Source organism: Chenopodium album, chromosome 4 (assembly GCF_948465745.1).
Source record: "Chenopodium album chromosome 4, dcCheAlbu1.1, whole genome shotgun sequence".
Lineage (NCBI taxonomy): Eukaryota > Viridiplantae > Streptophyta > Magnoliopsida > Caryophyllales > Amaranthaceae > Chenopodium > Chenopodium album.
In genome coordinates this window covers 816,758-843,558 of record NC_137837.1, presented here as the reverse complement: position 1 = coordinate 843,558, position 26,801 = coordinate 816,758, and the positions used below count along the sequence as shown (strand labels likewise).

The 26,801-nt window shown below is 36.4% G+C and overlaps 6 protein-coding genes across 6 annotated transcripts; all 6 read left to right on the top strand.

Annotated features, from left to right (window-relative positions):
* Window positions 1-162: 162 nt before the first annotated feature.
* LOC145626238 (G-type lectin S-receptor-like serine/threonine-protein kinase RLK1) lies at window positions 163-2,831 on the top strand. The gene is made up of 2 exons (XM_081678667.1): window positions 163-916; window positions 1,126-2,831. Exons 1-2 carry the CDS (start codon window positions 163-165, stop codon window positions 2,829-2,831), a joined length of 2,460 nt encoding a protein of 819 aa, XP_081534793.1.
* An 802-nt stretch (window positions 2,832-3,633) lies between these two features.
* LOC145628395 (G-type lectin S-receptor-like serine/threonine-protein kinase LECRK3) lies at window positions 3,634-6,325 on the top strand. The gene has a single exon (XM_081680692.1). It carries the CDS (start codon window positions 3,634-3,636, stop codon window positions 6,106-6,108), a length of 2,475 nt encoding a protein of 824 aa, XP_081536818.1. The 3' UTR covers window positions 6,109-6,325.
* A 3,232-nt stretch (window positions 6,326-9,557) lies between these two features.
* LOC145628397 (G-type lectin S-receptor-like serine/threonine-protein kinase LECRK3) lies at window positions 9,558-12,339 on the top strand. The gene has a single exon (XM_081680694.1). The coding sequence runs from the start codon at window positions 9,803-9,805 to the stop codon at window positions 12,254-12,256; it is 2,454 nt and encodes an 817-aa protein (XP_081536820.1). The 5' UTR covers window positions 9,558-9,802; the 3' UTR covers window positions 12,257-12,339.
* Window positions 12,340-14,249: 1,910 nt separating this feature from the next.
* On the top strand, window positions 14,250-16,895 carry LOC145628396 (G-type lectin S-receptor-like serine/threonine-protein kinase LECRK3). Its single transcript, XM_081680693.1, has one exon. It carries the CDS (start codon window positions 14,284-14,286, stop codon window positions 16,753-16,755), a length of 2,472 nt encoding a protein of 823 aa, XP_081536819.1. The 5' UTR covers window positions 14,250-14,283; the 3' UTR covers window positions 16,756-16,895.
* Window positions 16,896-18,159: 1,264 nt separating this feature from the next.
* LOC145628398 (G-type lectin S-receptor-like serine/threonine-protein kinase LECRK3) lies at window positions 18,160-20,957 on the top strand. The gene has a single exon (XM_081680695.1). The coding sequence runs from the start codon at window positions 18,446-18,448 to the stop codon at window positions 20,879-20,881; it is 2,436 nt and encodes an 811-aa protein (XP_081536821.1). The 5' UTR covers window positions 18,160-18,445; the 3' UTR covers window positions 20,882-20,957.
* A 3,630-nt stretch (window positions 20,958-24,587) lies between these two features.
* On the top strand, window positions 24,588-25,344 carry LOC145626200 (G-type lectin S-receptor-like serine/threonine-protein kinase LECRK4). Its single transcript, XM_081678628.1, has 3 exons — window positions 24,588-24,846; window positions 24,951-25,064; window positions 25,109-25,344. The coding sequence occupies exons 1-3, from the start codon at window positions 24,588-24,590 to the stop codon at window positions 25,342-25,344; spliced, it is 609 nt and encodes a 202-aa protein (XP_081534754.1).
* Window positions 25,345-26,801: the final 1,457 nt, after the last annotated feature.

The window sequence follows — 26,801 nt, the reverse complement described above, 5'->3', positions numbered from 1 at the left end:
TCAAACTAACGATGGCTTAAACAATTTTTAAAATTAGTCATGAACAGATTATTTTATCAGTACATTAACTTAGTTGAATTTTTGAACCAATAGATGATCTCTACTTTAAAAATGCTAGTATTTCAACTCTATAGTCCCATCCCTTTTGTAAGAAAAATTGCAATGGCGTGGCCTCTTTCTTGTACCCTCTCCTTGTTAACACTAATACTCCTTCAATCAACACCCTCACCCGTTGCAGCCCAAAATAGTGGTAATATCTCGGTTGGCCAATCTCTCACAGCCAACATCAATGGCTCTTCATGGCTTTCCCCTTCGGGAGATTTTGCTTTCGGCTTTCATCAACTTCCTATCACAGGCAATCTCTTCTTGCTTGCCATATGGTATGCCAATTTTCCGGACACCATTGTTTGGCATGCAAATGATGGTAATCCGGTTCCCCAAGGTTCATCAGTAAAGATAACTGCTAATGAGGGCTTAGTTCTCACTGACCCTCAAGGAACCAACTTATGGAGCACCACTAGTGAGTTAATAGGTGGTGGTGGTAGTGTGAGTTTTGGTTTCATGAATGATACGGGGAATTTTGCACTCAAAAGAAACAGCAACAACGTTACAGTTTGGCAGAGCTTTGATCATCCTACAGACACCTTGCTGCCTGGTCAGTCTTTGGGAATTGATGGGATGATTAATTCACGACTATCAGAAACTAATTATACGATGGGAAGGTTCCAATACCATCTAACCTCGGATGGAAACATGGCTCTCAATACCAGGGATCTAAGTACCGGCTACATCTATAGTGCTTATCATATAAGTGACCCAGCAAATCCAGGTCAGACTCAAAGATATGTGTACAATGAGACCGGGTATATGTACATATTAAGAAAAGATGGATCGATGTATAATATGTTACCAGATGGTTACACACCATGGGAAGGTTCCAATACCATCTAACCTCGGATGGAAACATGGCTCTCAATACCAGGGATCTAAGTACCGGCTACATCTATAGTGCTTATCATATAAGTGACCCAGCAAATCCAGGTCAGACTCAAAGATATGTGTACAATGAGACCGGGTATATGTACATATTAAGAAAAGATGGATCGATGTATAATATGTTACCAGATGGTTACACACCATCACAAGATCAATATCAGAGATTAATCTTGAGCTCTGATGGGATTTTAATATGGTACTCTGCCTCAAAAACTTCAATCAGTGACGGATGGTTTAGGTTTCAAGTAGCACCTGAAAACATTTGTATAAGATTAGCAGCACCAAATTTAGGTGTTGGAATTTGTGGGTCTAACAACATTTGCAACCTAGGTGATAACAACAGGCCAGTGTGTGCATGCGCACAGGGCTACTCGCTCATTGATCCAAATGTTCAATATGGTGGTTGTAATCCTGATTTCAAGCTTGAGAATTGCGAAGATTATGCAGCCAGGTCTATGAAGGGTGAGTATAGCTTAGTACAACTTCAAAATACTGATTTTATTTACAATGATTATGAAAGGGTTGATTCTAGAAGCGAAGCAGATTGCAAGAATTCCTGTTTGAAAGACTGTTTCTGTGCTGCTGCTTCTTTCCAGCTATCTGGCGATAATTCTGGTTGTTGGAAGAAGAAGGCACCACTTTTCAATGGAAGAAAAGACAGTATAATCAACCAGAATTTTTGGATAAAGGTAGGGAGTGTTAACATGTCCAACGACCCACTCAACCCTTTTGTTACAGCGACAGCAAAAGGAAAAATGACAACTCCAATCAAAGTTCTGTTTGGTGGCTCTGTATCTGTTAACCTACTTCTTTTAGTCGCAATTGGTTTTGTATTATACTTCATTTATCATAAGAAGAAACTGAAAGAGTCTAATAAGGGCCAGATGAAAGCACTGAGCGAGTATAATCATGTCCATTATTTTAGCTACCAAGAGCTCTTTGAGGCAACAAATGGGTTCAAGGAAGAGTTGGGAAGAGGGGCTTTTGGTGTAGTTTACAAGGGCATGGTCAACGGAGGAGGTCGATCAATTTATGTTGCTGTTAAGAAGTTAGATCGAATATCATCCGACACTGATAAAGAATTCAAAACAGAAGTCAACGTTATTGGTCAGACACATCACAAGAACCTAGTACAGCTTGTAGGATTTTGCAAGGAAGGGGATCAGCGGCTGTTAGTATATGAATATATGAGCAATGGTAGCTTAGCTGATTATCTATTTGGTGATATGCGGCCAAGCTGGATAGATAGAGTTCAAATTGCTCAGGGGACAGCTACGGGGCTATTGTACTTGCATGAAGAATGCAGCACACAAATAATTCATTGTGACATTAAGCCCCAGAATATACTTTTAGATGAATATCATAATGCTCGTATTTCTGATTTTGGGTTGGCTAAGCTTTTAGTTCTAAACCAAACCCATACAAACACAGCAATCAGAGGGACAAAAGGCTATGTTGCTCCAGAATGGTTCAGGAATAAGCCAGTCACGGTGAAGGTAGATGTCTATAGTTTTGGGGTTCTTTTATTGGAGATTATATGTTGTCGAAAGAGTGTATGTATGGAACTAGTTGAAGAGGAAGCAGCAATTTTGACAGATTGGGCATTTGATTGCTACCTATCAAATAAACTAGACCTACTAGTCAATGATGACATGGAGGCACTTAAGGACATGATCCAGTTGAAGAGGTTTGTATTGGTTGCCCTTTGGTGCATCCAAGAAGATCCAAGTCTACGACCAACAATGCGAACAGTCACACAGATGCTAGACGGCCTTGCTGAAGTGCCTAATAACCCTCCTTGTCCAACCTCATTTTCAGTTACTACCCAATACTAAACTCCTTAGATAAAATGTATTATGGTTAGATTCATTTTATTTTCTTTAGTTTCATGGTATAAAATGTAAATCGTTATTGATGGTGTGACTGTATAATGTCCACAAACATCTACCTTGTTTTTTCATATAGCTTAATAGCATCAATTCCAGATTATAATTAAACCTCAACACTAAGGCTGCTAACACATTATGTAATTCAAGTTTATAAACGGGTCATAAAAGCTAGACACTAACCATATTATTTCGTGTTTTGTTCATGTCGGGTCAACTTTTACTATTTGGTAGTATAGCATGAGAAAAGGATAGAAATCACCACGCTTTTTATAACAATTTTAGGCTTTAGTATTCTCTTGACCTATTCTTTCTTTAGAATACCCTACCCACAAAGAAGAAAAATCCGGCCACTTATTCTTTACACATCGGAATAGTAGAAGCAATAAATGCTCAGAAGACGAGCAAACAAATTTACCAAAATGAATGACATATTCAACACAAATTTTCTAAACAATTTGACTAAAAGAACCAGCAAGATGATGTTTATCGGTTACTTCTAAATTTACAAGCGTACTCAACTATTTTTAGTCTTTAGAATTTAAGTCGCTCACATTTACAATATGACTTTACATATTCAAATTATTATATCAACTAACGATCACTAAACCTTATATTTCTAAGTCAATAAGTTGGTCTTTAACAGATTTTGTGACCAGTTCATTAACATAATTATAAAACACTATAATGCAAATATCCAACTCCATTTCTTATAGTCCCATACTCCTATTCCTTGTGCAAGAAATTTGCAATGGCGTGGCCTCTTTCTTGTACTCTCTCCTTATTCACACTAATACTCCTACAATTAACACCATCCCCTGTTACAGCCCAAAGTAGTAGCAATATATCAGTTGGCCGATCTCTCACAGCCAACATCAATGGCTCTTCATGGCTTTCACCTTTGGGAGATTTTGCCTTCGGCTTTCATCAACTTCCTAACAAAGCCAATCTATTCTTGCTTGCCATCTGGTATGCCAAAATTCCGGACACCATTGTTTGGCATGCAAACGATGGTAATCCAGTTCCCCAAGGTTCATCAGTAAAGATAGCTGCTGATAAAGGGTTAGTTCTTACTGACCCACAAGGAAACAACTTATGGAACACTTCTAACGAGTTAAGAGTTAATGGTGGTCGGGTGAGCTACGGTTTCATGAATGATACAGGAAATTTTGCACTAAAAGGAAGCAGCAACAGCATTCCCGTTTGGCAGAGCTTTGATCATCCTACAGACACCTTGCTGCCAGGTCAGTCTTTGGATATTGATGGAATGATTAATTCTCGACTATCAGAAACTAATTATACGATGGGAAGGTTCCAATACCATCTGACCACAGATGGAAACATGGAACTCAGTACCAGAGACATAAGTAGCGGCTATACCTACAGTGGTTATTATATTAGTGATGCAGCAAATCCAGGTCAGACTCAAAGATATGTGTACAATGAGTCCGGGTACATGTACATACTTAGAAAAAATGGGTCGATGTACAATATGTTACCGGATGGTTACACACCTACAGAAGATCAACATCAGAGATTAGTCTTGAGCTCTGATGGGATTTTAATTTGGTATTCTTCCTCAAAAATTTCAATTAGTGACGGATGGTCCAGATTTCAAGTAGCACCTGAAAACATATGTAAAGAATTAGCTGTACGAGCTGCACAAAATTTAGGTGTTGGTGTTTGTGGATCTAACAGCATGTGCATCCTAGGTGATAACAACAAGCATACGTGTACATGCCCACAAGGCTACTCTCTCACGGATCCAAATGTTCAATATGATGGCTGTAAACCTGATTTCAACCTTGTGGATTGTGAAGATTATGCAGAAAGAACAATGAAGGGTGAGTATAGCATAGTACAAGTTCTAAACACTGATTTTATTTTCAATGACTATGAAAGGGTTGATTCTAGAAATGAAGATGATTGCAAGAATTCTTGTTTGAAATATTGTTTCTGTGCTGGTGCTTCGTTCGAGCTATCAGGCAAAGATGTTGGTTGTTGGAAGAAGAAGGCACCACTTCTAAATGGAGTAACCGACGGTTTCATAGGCCGGAATTTTTGGTTAAAGGTAAGGAATGTTAACAAGTCCAACGATCCACTCAACCCTAATGTTACCTTCCTTCCTGTGACAAGGAAAGGTAAAATGACAACTCCAATCAAAGTCTTGCTTGGTGGCTCAGTATCTGTTAATTTACTACTCTTACTTGCAATTGGTTTTGGAGTTTTCTTCATTTATCATAAGAATCAACTGAAAGAATCAAATGAGAGCCAGAGGAAAACACTGAGAGAGTATAATCACGTCCATTATTTCAGCTACCAAGAACTGAATGAGGCAACAAACGGATTCAAAGAAGAGTTGGGAAGAGGAGCGTTTGGTGTAGTATACAAGGGCATGGTCAACGGAGGAGGTCCTTCAATTTGTGTTGCTGTTAAAAAGTTAGATCGAATATCAGCTGACACTGATAAGGAGTTCAAAACAGAAGTTAATGTTATTGGTCAGACACATCACAAGAATCTAGTACAGCTCGTAGGATTTTGCAAGGAAGGGGATCAGCGGCTGTTAGTATATGAATATATGAGCAACGGTAGCTTAGCAGATTATCTTTTTGGTGATTTGAGGCCAAGCTGGCTAGATAGAGTTCAAATTGCTCAGGGGACAGCAACGGGGCTATTGTACTTGCACGATGAATGCAGCACCCAGATCATTCACTGTGATATAAAGCCCCAGAACATACTTTTAGATGATCATCAGAATGCTCGTATTTCTGATTTTGGGTTAGCGAAGCTTTTGGTTCTAAATCAAACCCATACAAACACGGCAATTAGAGGGACCAAAGGCTATGTTGCTCCTGAATGGTTCAGGAACAAGCCAGTCACGGTAAAGGTAGATGTCTACAGCTTTGGGGTTCTTCTATTGGAGATCATATGTTGTCGAAAGAGTGTATGTATGGAACTAGTTGAAGAGAATGCAGCAATCTTGACAGATTGGGCATTTGATTGCTTCCTATCAGATAAATTAGACCAACTTGTCAATGACGACATGGAGGCACTTAAGGACGTGATTCGAATGAAGAGGTTTGTAATGGTTGCCCTTTGGTGTATCCAAGAAGACCCAAGTCTACGGCCGACTATGAGAACAGTCACACAGATGCTAGCTGGCCTTGCTGAAGTGCCTAATAACCCACCTTGTCCCACCACATTTTCAGTTACTTCCCAGTATTAAACTTCCTCAGACAAAGTGTGTATCCTGATTAGATTCATATTATTTTCTTATGTTTCATGGTGTAAACTGTTATCGGTGATGTGATTGAATAATTGTCCTCAAACGTCTATCTTGTTTTTTCATATAGCTTAATAGCATCAAATCTGATATATCCTTTTTAGTTTTTTAAATATAAAAATTTCTAATCCATGTATATAAATGGGTCATAAAGGCTAGAGTGTAGACACTAACCCAACTATTTCATGTTCGGTTCATGTTGGGTCAACTTTTACTACGTCTTAATACAACTTGAGAAAAAGGCTAGAAACAAAGCTTTTTATAACAGTTTTAGGCTTTACTGAGTCTATAGTATTCTCTTCATCTATTTTACCCTTAAAATTGTTATGGTTCTGGCCCAATTTGCAATACCTATATATTGCTTTTGGACTCATGTATTATGGGCTCTTTTCATGGACTTGTTAAGTCTTATCTTTAGTCCATATTTAGCATGACTATTGTGGCATTTCTTGGAAGTTTTAGATGGGATATCTTGTGGCAAGCAAATGACTAAGGACTTGTTTGGTTCGCCTTAATTTTGCTTATCTGAACTTATCTGATCTGATCTGAATGTCAGATTTGAGCTGAAATATACGATAATCTAAAATATATCAAGTGGGGTCTTGTTAGATTCGTAATAATGTGTATTTTATTAATGTGTATTTTTCATAATTATTTTCATTACGAAAGGCCTGTATTCATTGACTAAAATGAGCTGAGTTGAGCTAAACTGAACTTATTTTATAAGAGAAGGAAATTAGGAGCTGAGCTGAGTTAACTGAACTAAAAATCGTATGAGAACAGGCCCGAAATTAAAGATATTTAGCGATAAAAAAAACTGCACATAAAACAATAATCTGATTTGAACTTATTTTTCTTTTTTCTTAAATAAGTAAAAATAAGGTGAACTAAACAAGGCCTAACTTATCTTATCTGATCTGGTCTGATTTGAATGTCAAATTTGACCAAACTTTGACCTTATACATAGAATAATTTATAAGGAAAAAAATATATTCCCTCCGTTTTAAAATACTAGCTATATTTCTCCATGCGCGAAGTTTTAGGAGACATTGTAGAAAGTAATAAAATATGGTGCTAGTGAGGTGGGTGGGAGAATAAAAAATTGTAAAAACCAAAAGTAGTGGAGAAAAATTGGAGGAGAGAATATGAAATTAATAAAATATGATTTATGTTGGGTCTACTAATTGAGATAAATAGATTAAATATTATAAAAGCTTTTCAAGTAAGAATATGAAGCAAGTATTTAAAAACAGCTAGAAAAAGAAAGTAAAAAAAAATATTTAAAAACGAAGGGAGTATATAAAGTGGGTCTAATCATTCCTAAAAAAAAAAAAAAAAAAAGTGGGTCTTATCAGATTCGTATTAAAGTGTATTTTATTAATATGTGATTTTTATAATTTTTTTTAATTGCAGAATTAAACATATTTAGCGTTAAAAAATTGCACATAAAACGATGATCGGATCTGAACTTATTTTTTCTAAAATAAGTAAAAATAAATTGAACTAAACAAGGGCCTAAGTAGCCAGCTACATTGATGATTGTTTTTTCTTCCTATCATTGTTGGTGTTATTATACTTTTGCAGTTTTGCTAATGCTTAATTGTTGTCTTGGTTGTGTTATTCAAATTGTGTGAGAGTTTAGTTTAATTGGATTGAATTTAAGTTGATTGTCTTGTGTGTGATCGACATAGTGGGTGTCGTAGTGACTCCCTACCAATCCCTACAAGAATACCCTACCCACAAAGAAGAAAAGTCCGGCCACCTATTCATAGCACACAGGGGAGGATCTAGGGGGTTCATTGAACCCACAGATTTTTTGGAAAAAAAAACTATAAGTTTTTTTTTTTTTTTTTAAATGGTTATAACAAATTTTTGTGAAATAAATAACCAAAGACGTAAGTCAAGTGCATTGGTAAGGGAGTAATTAATAGAAGTAGCAAGGCTTCATACTTATCTAATATTATTATTTTTATCCTTTAGTACGTATTAGTTTCAACAGTCCTCTTATTCCTCTACTTCTCTTAATTATCAAATCTTTATTTGTTTGTAAATTAGTGATAATAAGATTAATTACTGATTTGTTTAATTAGTTTTGATATATTGTTGAATACTTGAATTGTTGACAAATTGAATGGTAGAAACTTAGAATTTAAAATTTTTACTCAAGTCTTTTAATTGATAATTTGAAAAAGTTTCATCGTCAAATTTGTGTTTATTAGGGACTTGGGATTTTTGTTTTATGTGCAATATTGATTTTTTTGCAGTAGAATTATAGATTGGCGAGCTTTCAAAATATGAAAACTTGAAGAATGCTTTTGTAGGGGTTTTTTTCTATTTATTTTTTTTATTATTATTTTTATAACATATAATTCATCCATTTGTAATAAAAACTAAAATTTATGTATTGAATATTTAAATAATATATGAACATTGTTTGTTTTTTAAGATTCCGAACCCACGGTTCAGAATTCTTGGATACGCCACTGATTGCACATTACTCCCTCCGTTTTTAAATATTTGCTCCACTTTTCTTTTCCGGTCGTTTTTAAATATTTGCTCCATTTCCTTTTATGGAAAGCTTTTACAATATTTAATACATTTCTCACACTTAGTGGACCTAACATAATACTCTCTCTCCTCCTATTCTTCCACTACTTTTGCTTTTTACAATTTTTTATTTTCTCAACTACCCCACTACCTCCATATTTTATTACTTTATCCAATTTCTCCTAAAACTTCGCGCATGGAGAAATGAAACAAGTATTTAAAAATGGAGGGAGTAGAATACTAGAAGCAATAAATACTCAAAAGATGAGATAGCAAATTTACCAAAATGAATGACACATTCAACAAGAAGTTTCTTCGTCCAAGGAGTTGGACGTCAATGTGTGGTTTCTTATTCAACCAAATGTCCTGGTCAAGAATAATAGGCTGGCACTGGCCCATCATTGAATCGTCTTCGTAACCATCTGATGAACCACAATAAAAAAGAATTGAAGAAGATATTCAAACCATATAAGTATATATAGACGAAAAGTATGTAACATATACACTACGTACAAAGAAGACAGTAGAAAACAAATCGCATGACCTTGTTTAGTCACTAGTTCAATGCCATCAGACTTTGGCATACTTGACTAAGAGATTAAGAGGTAATATATAACCTTAATTAGCAAAACACTTAAAGAAAACATTGTAGGACATAGTGCTTTTATTTTTTATTATGACTCTGTATAATGTATATCACATACGCTAGAAGTAATTCGTACGGTCATGAGACAATGACAGATCAATACATCGACAAATTTTCATGTTGAACTTTAGTAATAGAAAGCAAATGATTTCATATTTATACTACACAATAAACAAGTTGAATAAAAGAACCATCTAGATGCTCTTTCTCGGTTAATTCTACTAAATTTAACAAGGGTACTTAACTTTTTTTAGAATTTGGAGTTATGTTACATACAAATTATTATATAACCCAACGATGATTCTAACATCATATGTCAAAGTTGGTCGTTAACAGATTTTTTTATCAGCTCATTAACTAAGTTGAATTTACATAAAAACACTATACTGCTAGTATTCCAACTCCTATAGTCCCATCCCTTGTGCTTTTGCAACAAAATTTGCAATGGCCTGGCCTCTTTCTTATACCCTCACCTTGTTAACACTAATTCTCCTACAATCAAAACCATCCCCTGTTGCAGCCCAAAATAGCAGCAACATATCAGTTGGCCAATCTCTCACAGCCAACCTCAATGGCTCTTCATGGCTTTCCCCTTCAGGAGATTTTGCTTTCGGCTTTCATAAACTTCCTATCACAGGCAATCTCTTCTTGCTTGCCATCTGGTACGCCAATTTTCCGGACACCATTGTTTGGCATGCAAATGATGGTAATCCGGTTCCCCAAGGTTCATCAGTAAAGATAACTGCAAATGAAGGCTTAGTTCTTACTGATCCTCAAGGGACCATCTTATGGAACACCTCTGACGAGCTTAATGGTGATAGTGGTTGGGTGAGCTACGGTTTCATGAATGATACAGGGAATTTTGCACTAAAAGGAAGCAGCAACAGCATTCCTATTTGGCAGAGCTTTGATTATCCTACAGACACCTTGCTGCCTGGTCAGTCTTTGGAAATTGATGGGAAGATACCGATGATTAATTCTCGACTATCAGAAACTAACTATACGATGGGAAGGTTCCAATACCATCTAACCTCGGATGGAACCATAGCTCTGTATACCAGGGATCTAAGTACCGGCTACATCTATGGTGCTTATCATATTAGTGACCCAGGAAATCCAGGTCAGACTCAAAGATATGTGTACAATGAGTCCGGGTATATGTACATATTAAGAAAAGATGGGTCGATGTATAATATGTTACCAGATGGTTACACACCATCACAAGATCAATATCAGAGATTGATCATGAGCTCTGATGGGATTTTAATATGGTATTCCGCCCCAAAAGCAAGAAATAGGGGCGGCTGGTCAAGATTTCAAGTAGTTCCTGGTAATTTGTGTATGGAACAGGTTGCACCAAATTTAGGCATTGGACTTTGTGGGTCTAACAGCATGTGCACCCTGGGTGGTAACCACGCGCTAATGTGTACATGCCCACAAGGCTACTCGCTCACCGATCCAAATGTTCAATATGGTGGCTGTAAACCTTATTTCAAGCCTGAGAGTTGTGATGATAATGCAGAGAGATCTATGAAGGGCGAGTATAGCTTAGTACAACTTAAAAATACTGATTTTGTATACAATGCTTATGAAAGGGTTAATTCTAAAAGCGAAGAAGATTGCAAGAGTTCTTGTTTGGAAGACTGTTTCTGTGCTGCTGCTTCTTTCCAGCTATCTGGTGATGATTCTGGTTGTTGGAAGAAGAAGGCACCACTTTTCAATGGAAGAAAAGACAGTTCAATCAACCAGAGTTTTTGGATAAAGGTCGGCAACGTTAACATGTCAAATGATCCTTTTGTTACCAATCCTCCTGTGACAACAAGAAGAAAAATGACAACTCCGATCAAAGTTCTGTTTGGTGGCTCTGTATCAGTTAATTTACTACTTTTAGTTGCTTTCGGAATTTTCCTCATTTATGATAAGAAGCAACCGAAAGAGTCAAATGGGAGCCAGAGAAAAACACTGAGCGAGTATAATCACGTCCATTATTTCAGCTACCAAGAGCTGAATGAGGCAACAAGCGGATTCAAGGAAGAGTTGGGAAGAGGAGCTTTTGGTAAAGTTTACAAGGGCATGGTAAACGGAGGAGGTCCTTCAATTTGTGTTGCTGTTAAGAAGTTAGATCGAATATCAGCTGACACTGATAAGGAGTTCAAAACAGAAGTTAACGTTATTGGCCAGACACATCACAAGAATCTAGTACAGCTAGTAGGCTTTTGCAAGGAAGGGGATCAGCGGCTGTTAGTATATGAATATATGAGCAATGGCAGCTTAGCTGATTATCTGTTCGGTGATACAAGGCCAAGCTGGATAGATAGAGTTCAAATTGCTCAAGGGACAGCAACAGGGCTATTGTACTTGCATGAGGAATGCAGCACCCAAATCATTCATTGTGATATAAAGCCCCAGAATATACTCTTAGATGAATATCATAATGCTCGCATTTCTGATTTTGGCTTGGCAAAGCTTTTGGTTCTAAATCAAACCCATACAAACACGGGAATTAGAGGGACTAAAGGCTATGTTGCTCCAGAATGGTTCAGGAACAAGCCAATCACAGTGAAGGTAGATGTCTATAGCTTTGGGGTTCTTCTATTGGAGATCATATGTTGTCAAAAGAGTGTACGTATAGTTGAAGAGAATGCAGAAATCTTGACAGATTGGGCATTTGATTGCTACCGATCAGATAAATTAGACCAACTTGTCAATGACGACATGGAGGCACTTAAGGATATGATTCGATTGAAGAGGTTTGTAATGGTTGCCCTTTGGTGTATCCAAGAAGACCCAAGTCTACGACCGACTATGCGTACAGTCACGCAGATGCTAGCTGGCCTTGCTGAAGTGCCTAATAACCCACCTTGTTCAACCTCATTTTCTGTTACTATCCAAAATTAAAAATCCTTATATACAGTATGTTTTTATTCTGGTTACATTTATTTTGATTTCTTTAGTTTTGTTGTGTAAACATTATCAACCAATGGTGTGACTGAATTATGTCCAAAAACATCCCTTTTTTTTTTTTTTGAAGTCTACTTGTTTTATATAGCATAATAGAATCAATTCCTATAAAGCTCAAAATTAAGGACACAAGTACATAACCCATTTATTAAATGATAACATTATTGTGATTTGTGTTATAAAATGTTTCATAAAAGCTCGACATTAACCCAACTATTTCCTGTGTCTACTTTTGCTATTTTAAGTAAAACCAAAGAAAAAGGCTAGAAACCACCATGCCTTTTATAACAGGTCTACTGTTCTAGGCTTTATTATTTTCTAATTGACCTCTATTTTTTTTCTCCTTAGAATACCCTACCCATCAAGAAGAAAAGTCCGGCTATTTATTTATTGCACATTAGAAGACTAAAAGTTATAAATACTCAGAAGATGAGTTAATATTTTTACCAAAATGAATTACCTTATTCAACATGAAGTTTCTTCGCCCAAGGAGTTGTACGCATATAGGTGATTTCCTCCTCAACCAAAAGTTTTGGTCAAGAACATTAAACTGGTGGCAGCCCATCGTTGAATCGACTTCGTCACCATCTGAACCACAATAAATAAATAAATAAATACACAATAAAAGAAGATAAGCTATTAAGAAGACTCTTTAAAGACACATTAGCATATTTTAAAAAACATCGTGGTCCACAAGCAAGAAAAATGTTAAGTTAACGAAATTCATCTGATACAATGTACTTAAAATTTGAAATCTTTACTCACTCCATCCAAAAACAACCGTCATGGAACACTATTGTATGATGTTCGGACAATGTTGTCACATTTTCTAAAATAAAATAGGCCATAATAGTGTTGTAATTAGCTTTCCTTACACTTGTAATACTGACTGGCTGAGTTAATGCATGAGGTTCTTCTGAGGAAATATTGGTACATATTTCTGCTTCACAAGGAACATAATACGTGCTGCTTGTTTCTGCATTGGCATCATCTGAACGGCTGAATAAAAAAAATGATCAAGGTTAGCATGCATAAACGTCATGTGTCACACATTGAAAAACTATAAGTGTACGTATTATTACAACTCCCTCCGTTCTACAATTTTCTACCCAGATACATACTATAGATCTACATACCAATGAAGTTGAATGTAAATGCAAGTACTTAAGGAGGAAGAACTTTGTGGAACAAAGGTTAAGAGTCAGTAACACAAGTTCTAACTTTGTTACGCTGTTTGGTGTTAGCAGCCGTGTCACGACTCACGAGTAGTATTATTTTCTTTACACCATGATGCGGTTGGTGGTGGTAACTGGTAAACAAGATCCCTGATGGCCGTAGTGATGGGTGATGACATTATAATTTTATAAGAATTTTCCAGTCAACTACTGATAAAATAGAACAGCAAATTAAAAAAGGCACTAAAAAGCAAATCTTTTTATTTTTATAATAAACAAGTTGACTAAAAAAATCCAGATGTTCTTTCTCGGTTGCTTCTAGTCTTCTACTACATTTAGCAAGGGTACTCAATTATATTCAGTCTTTGGATTTAATGTCACTCTAACTAACTTAAGACTTTATATTCAAATTATTTAATTAACTCAGTGTGAAACTAACGATTAATTAATCAATTTTATGAATTTTTAAAGACAACATGTACCTCACAAGCATTAAAACTATAAGAACCAACTTGATCTCTATATCATAATCCTAGCTTTAACTTCCATCATGTCTTTTCACTACTATAAAGTGATTTTTACTTTAAAGTTAATTTTACAAATATTTATTCAAGTTGTTCAAAAGTCAAAAGCTCTTAGAAATTGAGGCTTCTCCATAGACTGACTTTTCAATCAAGTAAATATTGACTTGGACTCGCTGTTTAAATTTCAATAATGCTACAATATTTAACTCAGTGACATAAATTCATAAAATCACACCACCTATTGCTCCAAATACTTATCTAAGCAATGGCGGCTTGGCCTCTTTCTTGCACTCTCTCCTTGCTAACACTAATGTTCCTACAATCATCACCTATTGCTGCCCAAAATAAAGGCAATATACCAGTAGGACAATCTCTATCAGCTGCCACCAATAATTCTTCATGGCATTCCCCTTCCGGCGATTTCGCCTTTGGCTTTTCCAAATTTTCAAACAGCAGCAATCTCTTCTTGCTTGCCATCTGGTATGCTAAGATTCCCAGCACCATTGTTTGGTATGCAAATGATGGTAATCCTGTTCCTCAAGGATCATCAGTCAAGATTACAGCTAATGAGGGACTAGTTCTCAGTGATCCTAACGGAATCAACTTATGGAGCACCTCTGATGAGCTAAGTGACGGAGGTGAGGTAAAGTATGGCTACATGAATGATACTGGGAATTTCGCCCTCAAAAGTAGCAGTGACAATCCAGTTTGGCAGAGCTTTGACCATCCTACAGACACTTTGCTGCCTTCTCAGGTTATGGAGATAAATGTGGAGGTTAACGCTAAGCTATCAAGAACTAATTTTACAAAGGGGAGGTTCCAGTTACGTTTGATGCCTGACGGAAACCTCGTCCTCAATCCCAGGGATCTAACAACAGGCTTTGCCTATGGTGCTTACTACACTAGTGGCACTAATGAAAACCCGACAATTTCAGGTCAGAGATTGGTCTATAATGAATCTGGGTACATGTTTATTTTAAGAAAGAATGGGTCCAGGCAAGATCTCTTGCCGCCAAAAATGGTGCAGTCAACAAAAGATAGCTATCAGAGAGTAACTTTGACATTTGATGGGGTGTTAACATGGTATTCTATCCCAAAAGCCACCATCAGCAATGTCTGGTCAACGATGCACGTATTACCAGAAAATATTTGTATCACCAATCAAAATTTCAGAGCAGATGTAGGCAGTGGAATCTGTGGGTTTAACAGCATTTGCAGCATTGGTGATGATAGAAAGCCGACATGTACATGCCCAAAAGGTTACTCATTTCTAGATCCTAATGATACATTTGGCAGCTGTAAGCCTGATTTCATGCTAGAGAGTTGTGAAGGATATGCTGAGAGATCCATGAGGGGTGAGTACAGATTAGTACCCCTTCCAAATACTGATTGGCCATGGAATGATTATGAAAGGCTTGATCCTTTCAGCGAAGAAGACTGTAAGAATTCTTGTTTGAAAGACTGCTTCTGTGCTGCAGCCATGTTCGGGGATGTAAATAATCTTGCAGGTTGTTGGAAAAAGAAGGCACCACTGTCCAACGGAAGAAGAGACAGCACAGTAATCGGGACTGCTTGGATAAAGGTTGGAAATGTTAGTATTTCCAATGGTTCAATCAGTACTTTTGTTTCCTTACCCCCTTCAACAACAAAAAACAAGGAGAAATATCAAAATAAAGCTCTGGTTGGTGGCTCTGTTTCTGTTAATTTACTACTTTTAATTGCAATCTGTTTCGGAATTTTCTTCATTTGTCATAAGAAGCAACAGAAAGTGTCTAATGAGGGCCAGCAGAAAACACTGAGAGAGTATAGTCACGTCCATTATTTCAGCTACCAAGAGCTAAATGAGGCAACTTATGGATTTAAGGAAGAGTTGGGAAGAGGGGCTTTTGGTGTAGTTTACAAGGGCACGATCAGAGGAGGTGGTCCTTCAATTTGTGTTGCTGTTAAGAAGTTAGATAGAGTATCATCCGACACTGATAAAGAGTTCAAAACAGAAGTTAATGTCATTGGTCAGACACATCACAAGAATCTAGTACAGCTTGTAGGATTTTGCAAGGAAGGGGATCAGCGGCTGTTAGTATATGAATATATGAGCAATGGTAGCTTAGCTGATTATTTATTTGATGATATGCGGCCAAGCTGGATAGATAGAGTTCAAATTGCTCAGGGGACAGCTACGGGGCTATTATACTTGCATGAGGAGTGCAGCACCCAAATCATTCATTGTGATATAAAGCCCCAGAATATACTTTTAGATGAATATCATAATGCTCGTATTTCTGATTTTGGGTTGGCAAAGCTTTTGGTTCTAAATCAAACCCATACAAATACAGCAATTAGAGGGACCAAAGGCTATGTTGCTCCAGAATGGTTCAGGAACAAGCCAGTCACGGTGAAGGTAGATGTCTATAGCTTTGGGGTTCTTTTATTGGAGATCATATGTTGTCGAAAGAGTGTATGTATGGAGCTAGTTCAAGAGGAAGCAGCAATCTTGACAGATTGGGCATTTGATTGCTACCTATCAAATAAACTAGATCTACTAGTCAATGATGACATGGAGGCACTTAAGGACATGATCCGGTTGAAGAGGTTTGTATTGGTTGCCCTTTGGTGCATCCAAGAAGATCCAAGTCTACGACCAACAATGCGAACAGTCACACAGATGCTAGAAGGACTTGCTGAAGTGCCTAATAACCCTCCTTGGCCTTCCTCATTTTCAGTTACTACCCAACATTAAAACAGCCCAAAAGGCCCCTGATAATGAATCTTGATCACTTTTATTTTTTAATGTAAAATTTAGTTTCATGGTGTAAACCTGATTTCAACTATTGGTGTGATTATGAATGATTTCCACAGAAATAAATTTACTTTGTGATTTCAGTAGCAAAATTAGTAAGTACATTTCCCCAGAAACCTGCTTTAAGCAATATCCTAGTGTTTGAAGGAATGTAGGAGTTAATGATCTACCTAAAGTCCTTAACCATGATTTGCATATTAGTTTTATTACTATATTTGTGCCATAACTAATGACCTCGTTATGTCAACCTGTGGTATATACAGCAATTGTGAATTGAAAAAAAAAAATTCGCTTAGATCATTAAGACTTACTGGTGACTGGTGAGAGAGAACTTCCAACAGCAGACAGGCATGAAGTTTCTACTGAAAAGGTATCCATACAGCCGAAGGAGACACTAGTTCACATCCTGGGAATCTCCTCCTTTTTGCAACCTGAACCACAGAAATAATCAACACAGAAAGTTGACGCTTAGCATATGTATGAATGTTGAAATAAACATTCAAACCAGCTTTATCCAAATGGAGAGCCTTTAAAATTGAGACATATAGCTTAAACATATACCCCCTCTTCATTTGCAAATTGTAGTTTTACAGTTACAGAAGTATAAACTCACTGCACAAGCAAGAAAACAAAGGACTCGGTAGAGAATATTTGCGAGGAAGCTAAGTATCCAGAAAATCTTTCTGAAGATCACATATTAGTGCTCCTCTGTTCATATAAAATGATTGAATTCACAACTTCGCCTTAGTAGCAGCACAACCTCTTTAGACTTTAGCTATAATTTAAACCACACAATGAACTAGCAAAGTAGACGGACAAAGTAGCTAATGATTGGGAAAAATGAGACCTGATGAATCCAAGAAGAAACAACAACTGCAAGTATAATATTATAGCCTTTGTCCCGCAAGGATGGAGTTGGCTACATGAACAAGATGTCATTCCCATGTGTCATCCACGTGAATTCTTCTCCATTCACCCTTGACATATCTAACAAGAAAATTCGACCCAGAATTCTGAATAATACTAACATATCAAGTACACAAGTCCTATCTTATTCTACAGTGTTTTAAGTCAAGGTTTTTCTCTTCATACTTCCCCTTCATCCTAAGATCCTTCTCTCAGAGAAATTACTAAACAAATAAATAAATAAATAAATAAATAAAGCATTCCAGAAAACGAAATGAACACCCACATTGCTAGTTGTGGTCACAGCAAAACTTATCTTTCTACTATATCTGTCAAACCACAATAATTGATCAAGTTTTGTTTAGTACTCAACCACAATTTTGAAAATAAAATCAATTAGCCTGACAAAAGAAAAAAATAGTGTTCCTAAGTGGGGCAGTAAAGACTTGACTTTTGATGAGACTACCATGAAGGTTCTTCAGAAAGGGAGGCATAGATGTGTGAAAAATGAAAAATCAGCAAATCAACATTAACATTGAGGGATATGCCGATGACGGCACTTAGATTTTTTTTTTTTTTTTTTTTTTTTTAGGGGACGGCACTAGAACTTGAAGGTAACGGCCGGGACCACAAAGCATTTTCTTCAAGTAATTTTTTCAACTAATTTGGAAGACTTGTTTGACTCTGGAGTTGAATAAGATTCTGGCATACAGATATACAATCAATGTTCCCCAACTGCTTGAAAAAATCAGCAATGCTCCAGATAGTTTCGCAAATGGTTTGGGCTCTATCTATTCACCTAGCCTTCTCTACACTAATCCTCCTGCAATCATCCGTTATTGCTGACGGAAGTGGTGGCAACATATCAGTTGGCACCTCTTTGTCAGCCAACCTAAATAGCCCTTCATGGCTTTCACCTTCAGGTGATTTTGCCTTTGGTTTTCATCTATTACCCAACACCAAAAATCAGTTTTTGCTTGCTATTTCGTATGCAAAGATCCCAAACACAGTTGTCTGGCATGCAAATGAAGGTAACCCCGTTCCCCAAGGATCGACATTAACACTAACTGCTGAAAAGGGATTAGTCCTCAGTGATCCAAGAGGCAGTCAGCTATGGAGTACCTTGAATGAGTTGTCTGGTTTTGTAGGCTATGGATTTATGAATGACACCGGAAATTTTGCCCTCAAGAGAAGCACAGACAATGAGATAATATGGCAAACCTTTGCACATCCTACAGACACCTTGCTGCCAACTCAGGTCATGGACTCAAATTTGGTGGTTAATTCTCGGTTATCAAAAACTAGTTTCACAACAGGGAGGTTTCAAATGCGTTTCCTTAATGATGGGAAGCTCGTGCTTAATACCAGGGACCCAGCTACAAACTACAATTATAGTTATTACTACTATGAGAGTCACACCAACTCGGGTGAGAAGGTGGTTTATGAGGAATCAGGGCATATGTTTATCCTCCAAAAAAATGGCGCAAAGGTTTATCTCACACCAAATCAGTTAAAACCAGCCAAAAATTACTATCACAGAATGACTCTTGATATTGATGGAGTTCTCACCTGGTATTACCACCGAAGAACTTTTACCAAGGAAAGCAGTGTTGTTTGGTCAACAACAAAATTGATTCCAGACAATATTTGTGACAGTTTTGGCGGCTCAAAAGTTGGCAGTGGAGCTTGCGGGTATAACAGCATTTGCTGGATCGGTGAAGATCGCAGACCAAGGTGTGGATGTCCATCAAATTATTCTCCAATAGATCCTCATGACATGTTCAGCAGCTGCAAACCAGATTTCCAGATGGATCAGTGTGAAGAAACAGCAAAGGGTAAATATAAGCTAATTAAGCTACAATATACAGATTGGCCACAGGCTGATTATGCCATACTTAGTCCTTGTAGTGAAAAGTCCTGCCAGAGTTTTTGCTTTGATGATTGCTTTTGTGCTGCTGTAATTTATGAACGAAGCACAAAAATGTGTTGGAAAAAGAAGACACCCCTCTTCAATGGGATGAATGGCAGTAGAGTGACTAGAATCGCATGGCTTAAGGTAGGCAACGGTTATTCGTATACCAACCCACTCAATGCTGTTGTTTCAGTTCTGTTAGGTGGCTCTATTTCTGTTAGTTTCTTTCTATTGAGTACCATGGGTTTGGGATTCTACTTTATACACAAGAAGATGCAGCTACAAGAGGTTGATGTCAGAACTAGTAAAATGCTTAAGGAATACAGCAATGTCCATTGCTTCAGCTACCAAGAGCTTGAAGAGGCAACAAAAGAGTTCAAGGAAGAACTAGGAAGAGGGGGTTTTGGTATAGTTTACAAAGGCATAATAGGTAAGAAAGATTCTCCAATTCATGTTGCTGTAAAGTTGTTGGATCGAATATTCAATGATGCGGATAAGGAATTCAAAAATGAAGTAAATGTGATAGGCCAAACTCACCACAGGAATCTAGTTCGGCTTGTAGGATTTTGCAAAGAGAAAGATCAGAGGTTACTTGTATATGAATATATGAGCAACCGTACCTTAGCAGATCATCTGTTCGGTAATATGAGACCAAGCTGGACAACCAGGGCTCAAATTTCTTTAGGAATTGCAAGGGGGCTCTTGTATTTGCATGAAGAGTGCAGCTCCCAGATCATTCACTGCGATATCAAGGCCCAGAACATACTACTTGATGACGATCTTAATCCTCGTATTTCTGATTTTGGTTTGGTGAAGCTGTTGGACTTAAATCAGTCCCAAACAACTACTGTGATCAGAGGGACAAAAGGGTATGTTGCCCCTGAATGGTTTAGAAACAAGCCAGTTACAGCAAAGGTGGATGTGTATAGCTTTGGGGTTTTGCTATTAGAGATCATATGTTGTAGACAATGTGTATGCCTAGAACTCATGGAAGAGAAGCAAATTCTGACAGATTGGGCATTTGATTGCTATCAATTTAGCACACTAGAGTCTCTGGTCAGTGATGACACGGAGGTGCACAATGACAAGTTACAATTGGAGAGGTTTGTGATGGTTTCTCTTTGGTGTATCCAGGAAGACCCACGTCTACGACCAACAATGAGAAAGGTCACACAGATGCTTGAAGGCATTGTCCAAGTGCCAAACCCTCCTTACCAACCCTCATATTCAATTACTAGCCAATGTTAGAAGACTTAGAATCTCAAGCATTACAGTTTAATTTCTAGTTATTTTTACTTTTGTTTTGTCGAACTTCTGAGCATGATATACGGAGTTATTATTTTCTTTCCACGATAGATAATTCATATTTATCTTTGAAACAATATACGGAGTTATTATTTTCTTTCCATGATAGATAATTCATATTTATCTTTGAAACAATTTTAAACTATATCCTTAGGGATTGCAAAAGCTACCATATGTGAAATTAGCAACAACTGTCTTATACGAGGTATGTTGCAGTACATTGTTTTCTCTCAAACTGATGCAGCCTTTCTCTAGTTACAATATTTTCTTTTATCAAAAAATAGAGAACAATATTAAAGAAAAATTAAATTTTTGTTTTCAACACAGTGAAACAGTAAACAACACCATTTTAATGATTTGACTATCACGCAAACTGTTTATAGGAAAGAGAAATATATCATTCAAGCATGTACCTATATTTTTTCAATTATAAGGAGACAATAGTTTGCATAATTAAAAAACATACAGGTCGATGCACGCTATCTCACCCCCAACCCTCCTGTGATAGAAGGGGCACCCCTGTATCTTACCATATACTACCTCTGTTAAATGTTATGTGCAATTTTAAAATATTTTATATCTCATAAATAATACCTCAAAATTGCACATAACATTTAACTGAGGTAGTAAAAAAAAAATAAAAATAAAAAAAAAACCCTTATCAAACTATCTCATCAAATCAACAATGTCAAATTTTTTTACAGAAATTACCAATGTCATTGCTAGTGACATAATTGTATCTTTCCTGGAATCTTCACTAAAACAACATTTCAATGTAATACAAACAACAATGAATAAGAATCCTAGAGTTATTAAATGTTGTGTGTACGAGTGCTTAAAATTCCAAGTACAAAAAAGTAAACGGAGCGTGATCTCTGGTTCATCTTTTAAAGAGGACCATTCATAAACCGGTAGTCAAATTCAAATCATCAAATCTGTTTTGAGGGCTCTAACTTTGGATTCATTTTTTTTTCTTTAAATGAATGTCATAGGCTCATAGCAATTCAATTGTGCTTACAAAACATGTCCATGAATCTTTTTTCTAAGATAGACTATTGCCCCTTACCAGGTATAGGCCCCCCTGTCCAATACCCTAATAAAAAAATAATATTTGCAAATAAAAAAAAAAGATAAAATAAAATTGGGGGGTAAAATGAAAAAGGGTTGGGTAAAAGAAAAAAGGAGGAGAGAGAAGTTACTTTCCCCCTTTAGTTGGTGCTCTTCTCGCAAAAAAACAGTCGATCGGCACCGGTGGTGTAGCTGAAGGGAATTTGGCTAGAACTTCCACCTAAATATGGAAATCCACCTTAATCGGGGTAAATAGTTGGGTAAACCATTTCTCCATGAAAAAACACTAGAGGATTAGATGGAGTTCTCAAAAATGGCATCATAGCCAGTGGCTATTCATCGGAGATATGGAGGAGATTCCAAATATGGTGGCTATTGATCGAAAATCTCGAGGGAAAGTCGAGCTCCCTTGTAGAACGAAATTAAGCGCAAAGCTCTGATCTATTTCCATGGAATTGCAAGCTTTTGTAGATAATATACAAATCAGGTAGGATGATCATTCATCTAAGCTTTGGATGTTTGGGGTTGAAGTCGACGACGAAAATTATTTGGCAGTCATAACTATTATTGATTTCACACGGTTATTGTTAATTGTTATACTGTTATTTTTTATTAGTATACTGTTATTTTTATTAGTATATTGTTATTGGCTGATTAGTATAATTAAAAAGTTATTTTATTTATATGTGAATCTGGATTTAAATGCTTTCTGTTTTTTTGGAAATTTCATGGGTTTGATTTAAATGTTATCGTTTTATAACTTGGTTTAGGTTAAGTTTGTACTGTTATTGTTAATTAATAAACTGTTGTTGATTGTATACTACTACTATTGATTTGTATACTGTTATTGGACATCCGGTAGTGGTGGTGGTAAGGCGGTGCAATAATCTAAACCATCATGTAATTGATGAAGAAGATGATGATGATAATGGTGATTTTCTTTGGTTTTGGTGGTGGCGTTTATGGAGGAAAGTGGCAATGATAGATTGAAAACAATGGTGGTATCTTTTCCAAAAGTATGAGAGAGAAACTACTTTTTATTATTGCCAACTCATGTGGTAACTATTAATGAAGTTACTATCCAATATATGTTAAATGACAAATATATCCCCAGGTATTGGGCATGAGAGTCCCTGGTAGTGGTCCATCATGCCTCTTTATTCTAACATTAGGCTATCGCATCAACAGTAACAAGCTAATTCTTTCTAGTAAAAAATGCTCATTAACTGACAGCGATTTTGAAAAGTCGTCAGAGACCAGCGAAAACCATTATTTTATTTTTTTTATACTACCTCCGTTAACTTTTATTTGCAACTTTGTGGTATTATTTGTGAGATATAAAATATTCCAAAGTTGCAAATAAAAGTTAATGGAGGTAGTGTAAACTTTCAAATATTTAAAATGACATCATTAGTCACTCTATGGTGCTAACTACATAAAAAAATTTAAGAAGCTTATAACTTGGTTCAAAGGACAATGTTTTCCTCCAAACCAACGTGTAAGTTCTTCAATGAAAAATCAACCTAATAAAAATGTAAAAATAAATTTTCAAAGAAAACACATGTTCAAAGAATACCGCAATTGCAAATTAGTTTTTCCTTGTTTAGTTTCTTACAAGAAAAGTTATAGAAGAATTAAAAATAAGAGTAGAATAATGAATGGAGGCTCCCTCGATAAGGAGGGAGGAAATTATGACATCTCTTGTTTTATAAAAGAAAATGTTTTCCACAAGTGTAAGTTTGTACCATTTGGAAAAACAAATTTCCACTCTTCACAACAAATAAACAAAGTATAATGGGGGAAATGGGAAAATCATTTTCCATGAAAACATTTTACTTCAAATAAAACACCCCTAACTTAAAGCATTGAAAATTAGCATGTAACGGGCGGAGTAAGATGGCATATACTATCTCCGTTAACTATTATTTGCAACAAAGGAGTATTGTTGCAAATAATAGTTGACGGAGGTAGTAAAATAGTCATTGCTTCCGAATGGTGTTGCTAGCTAACTTTGTAGCACAAAAGTCAAAACCTTCATAATAATGAATTCCTAATAAGTATCCTGCACGGATACATCTAGTTTCCTAACTCTTTATTATTCAATTTCCACGGATCATATCCAAGAACAAGTATTCTCATCCACTTAAGAGATGGAATACATTTCATCCTGGGTATGACAAGGCATACATGGAATTTAGAATACCAAAGCTAACTAGTCCGAGTATGAATTTAATTCTTAAGAAGACTACTTCGTATCATAACCATAAGAAAAACAAAATGTGAGAATAGATATATATATTGACTTATTGAGTCATTCAGAAAGTAAAGTTAGAAGGATCAGTAAATCCTTTTACAATTAAGCTGGACCATCATTACAAAAACTGAATGTTCAACAGAAAGTGGGTCAGGGTCCTCTGATTCCTCTTAAAAGAATTTACTAAAAGAATTTACTAATTAACTTCACGCTAGAAAAGTATTCCAGGCTAGTTCTCCACAACAAATGATATAAGCCAATAAATTCTTATGGTTCACAATAACATCATACATCCCATGTGTGAAAAGACTAGAATATTTCTAAGCAATGGCAAAGCCTCCATCTTGTATCCTTATCTCCTTATTCACACTCATTCTTCTACAATCATCATCCATTACTGCACAAAATGGTGGCAAAATAACAGTGGGCCAATCCCTCACAGCCACCGGCAATGGTTCTTCATTGGTTTCGCCTTTGGGCGATTTTGCCTTTGGCTTTCATATATTTCCTAACAACAAAAATCTCTTCTTGCTTGCCATCTGGTATGCTAAGATACCTGACAACATAGTTTGGCATGCAAATGACGGTAACCCCGTTAACCCGGGTCGTCAGTAAAAATAACTGCTAATGAGGGTCTAGTCCTTAGTGACCCTCAAGGAACCCCTCTATGGAATACCACTGATGACTTAGGTGGTGGTGGAATTGTTAATTATGGCTTTATGAATGATACTGGGAATTTTGTGCTCAAAGGTAGTGACAGTGATGATGTAGCTTGGCAGAGCTTTGACCATACTGGGAATCTGGGTATGCCTATAATCCTTACTATGAGACTAACACTGGTGATCAAGCAAACCCAGAAAATGCTGGTGACAAAGTAATTTACAGCGAATCAGGGGATTTGTATATAGAGATCAAGAATGGTTCAAGGTTTAATCTCACGTTAGCAGATAATTTAGTCTCCGCTAAGACTAATAATCAGAGAGTAACACTGGATTTTGATGGGGTCTTGACATGGTATAATCACCCAAAATCTCTGAATCAGTTTTTCGACTGTATCAGAAATTCAGAAGTAATAATGGTATAAAGGTTAAATTCACTTATTTCTATTACCATACGAGGCTGCACCAGTCAATCTCCGTGATAAACAAGTTTCGTTTCAAGTAACGGTTTTGGAAACCAGTACTTACACTTTTGCCCCCTGTGATAAACGGAGATAAACTATACTGTCATGTACATTGTCGAATTCTCGTTCAATCTAACTCGTGGCTACAAGATGAGGCTTTATTAAAATACTAAAATGGACTTCCGATTTCAGAATGAGCAATATTTTATAATTCAGAAGATGCTTATCATACCAAAAATCAATAGAAACAAGAACATCACAATTCACAACAATTGCACAAAATAAAAATAAAAAACAAAATAAAAACAATTTAGGAATGAACATCACAATTCACAACAATTAATAAAAACATATATAATAGCAACTCCATTTACATGTTTAAGCAAAATTATTGGGCATCAAAGAACAAAAATTGCATGAAAACGAATTTGAAAACGAAAATTAGGCAGCATTTACCTGCATCACAAGATCATCGCCAAATAATCATCTCATTTTCCTTTAATCTCTCCAGTAATGACGCGTAATTGTCCTTCATCACTTCAAATTAGGTCTAGGAAAGTGAGATTCCGGCAACCGGCGATTTCTTCCGGTATAATTTCGTTGATCTGATGATGCCAATTTAGGAATGAAGTCTGATTCACAATCAATTGAACAATTGAAGTATTTGTTATTTGTTGCAATTAATTAATTTAGGGTTAGAGAGATGGTGGTTTGTGGTGGTTGAAAGGGTTAGGGTGGCGGAGACCGCCAATATGGTAGCGTTGAGTCGTTGGTGAAGAAAAATGAGTGTAAGGGTGTTTGGGTAATTATGAATTTACCTGTGCTAATAGTAAAAGTAAAATTATAAAATTTGGGGCTAAATAGGTAAAATCGCAATTGGTTTGGTGACTTTTTACTGAAACCGCAAACACTGGTGTCATTTATAATTTTTATCTCAAAATATGGCAATTTTGTCCCATGATAAACATCATATGCTATTTTGGAGATTAATGGAGGCTTGCATCATGTAGAACTAGTGTAATATCACAATTCAAAATTGACACATTGTTTAATGTGCAATGGAGAGTAGTTCAATTCAAACTATAATTAGGACTAGCAAAATTTGATCCAGCTCAATAACCAGCTTGAAAATAGTACGTTTGGGTTAGGCTTTTTTACCAGATTCATTGCATATTACATGGATCGACACAAACTCGACATGAAATTAAACGAGTTTAGGTTAAGGTATCCTGAAAACGACTTGTGTGACTCGAAATATTAAATAAGGCCGATTTAAATCAAACCCTAATTGTAACTCGAACTAAGGGGCAACCTAAGTAGTACCCTTTTTTTTTTATCTATATACCCTTCTAGCTACCCCCTTAAATAATAATCTCGTCTCGACTAGCTTTAGAAAATCAATGTTATTTCAATTGTTT

Excerpts from the sequence above, each read along its gene's own strand:
- LOC145626238 (XM_081678667.1), top strand. The coding sequence starts at position 163 with ATGGCGTGGCCTCTTTCTTGTACCCTCTCCTTGTTAACACTAATACTC. Across the intron at positions 917-1,125 it reads GTATAATATGTTACCAGATG|ATGGTTACACACCATCACAA; the intron begins GTTACACACCAT and ends ATATGTTACCAG.
- LOC145628395 (XM_081680692.1), top strand. The coding sequence starts at position 3,634 with ATGGCGTGGCCTCTTTCTTGTACTCTCTCCTTATTCACACTAATACTC.
- LOC145628397 (XM_081680694.1), top strand. The coding sequence starts at position 9,803 with ATGGCCTGGCCTCTTTCTTATACCCTCACCTTGTTAACACTAATTCTC.
- LOC145628396 (XM_081680693.1), top strand. The coding sequence starts at position 14,284 with ATGGCGGCTTGGCCTCTTTCTTGCACTCTCTCCTTGCTAACACTAATG.
- LOC145628398 (XM_081680695.1), top strand. The coding sequence starts at position 18,446 with ATGTTCCCCAACTGCTTGAAAAAATCAGCAATGCTCCAGATAGTTTCG.
- LOC145626200 (XM_081678628.1), top strand. The coding sequence starts at position 24,588 with ATGGCAAAGCCTCCATCTTGTATCCTTATCTCCTTATTCACACTCATT. Across the intron at positions 24,847-24,950 it reads AGTTTGGCATGCAAATGACG|GTGGTGGTGGAATTGTTAAT; the intron begins GTAACCCCGTTA and ends CTGATGACTTAG. Across the intron at positions 25,065-25,108 it reads TGACCATACTGGGAATCTGG|CAAACCCAGAAAATGCTGGT; the intron begins GTATGCCTATAA and ends CTGGTGATCAAG.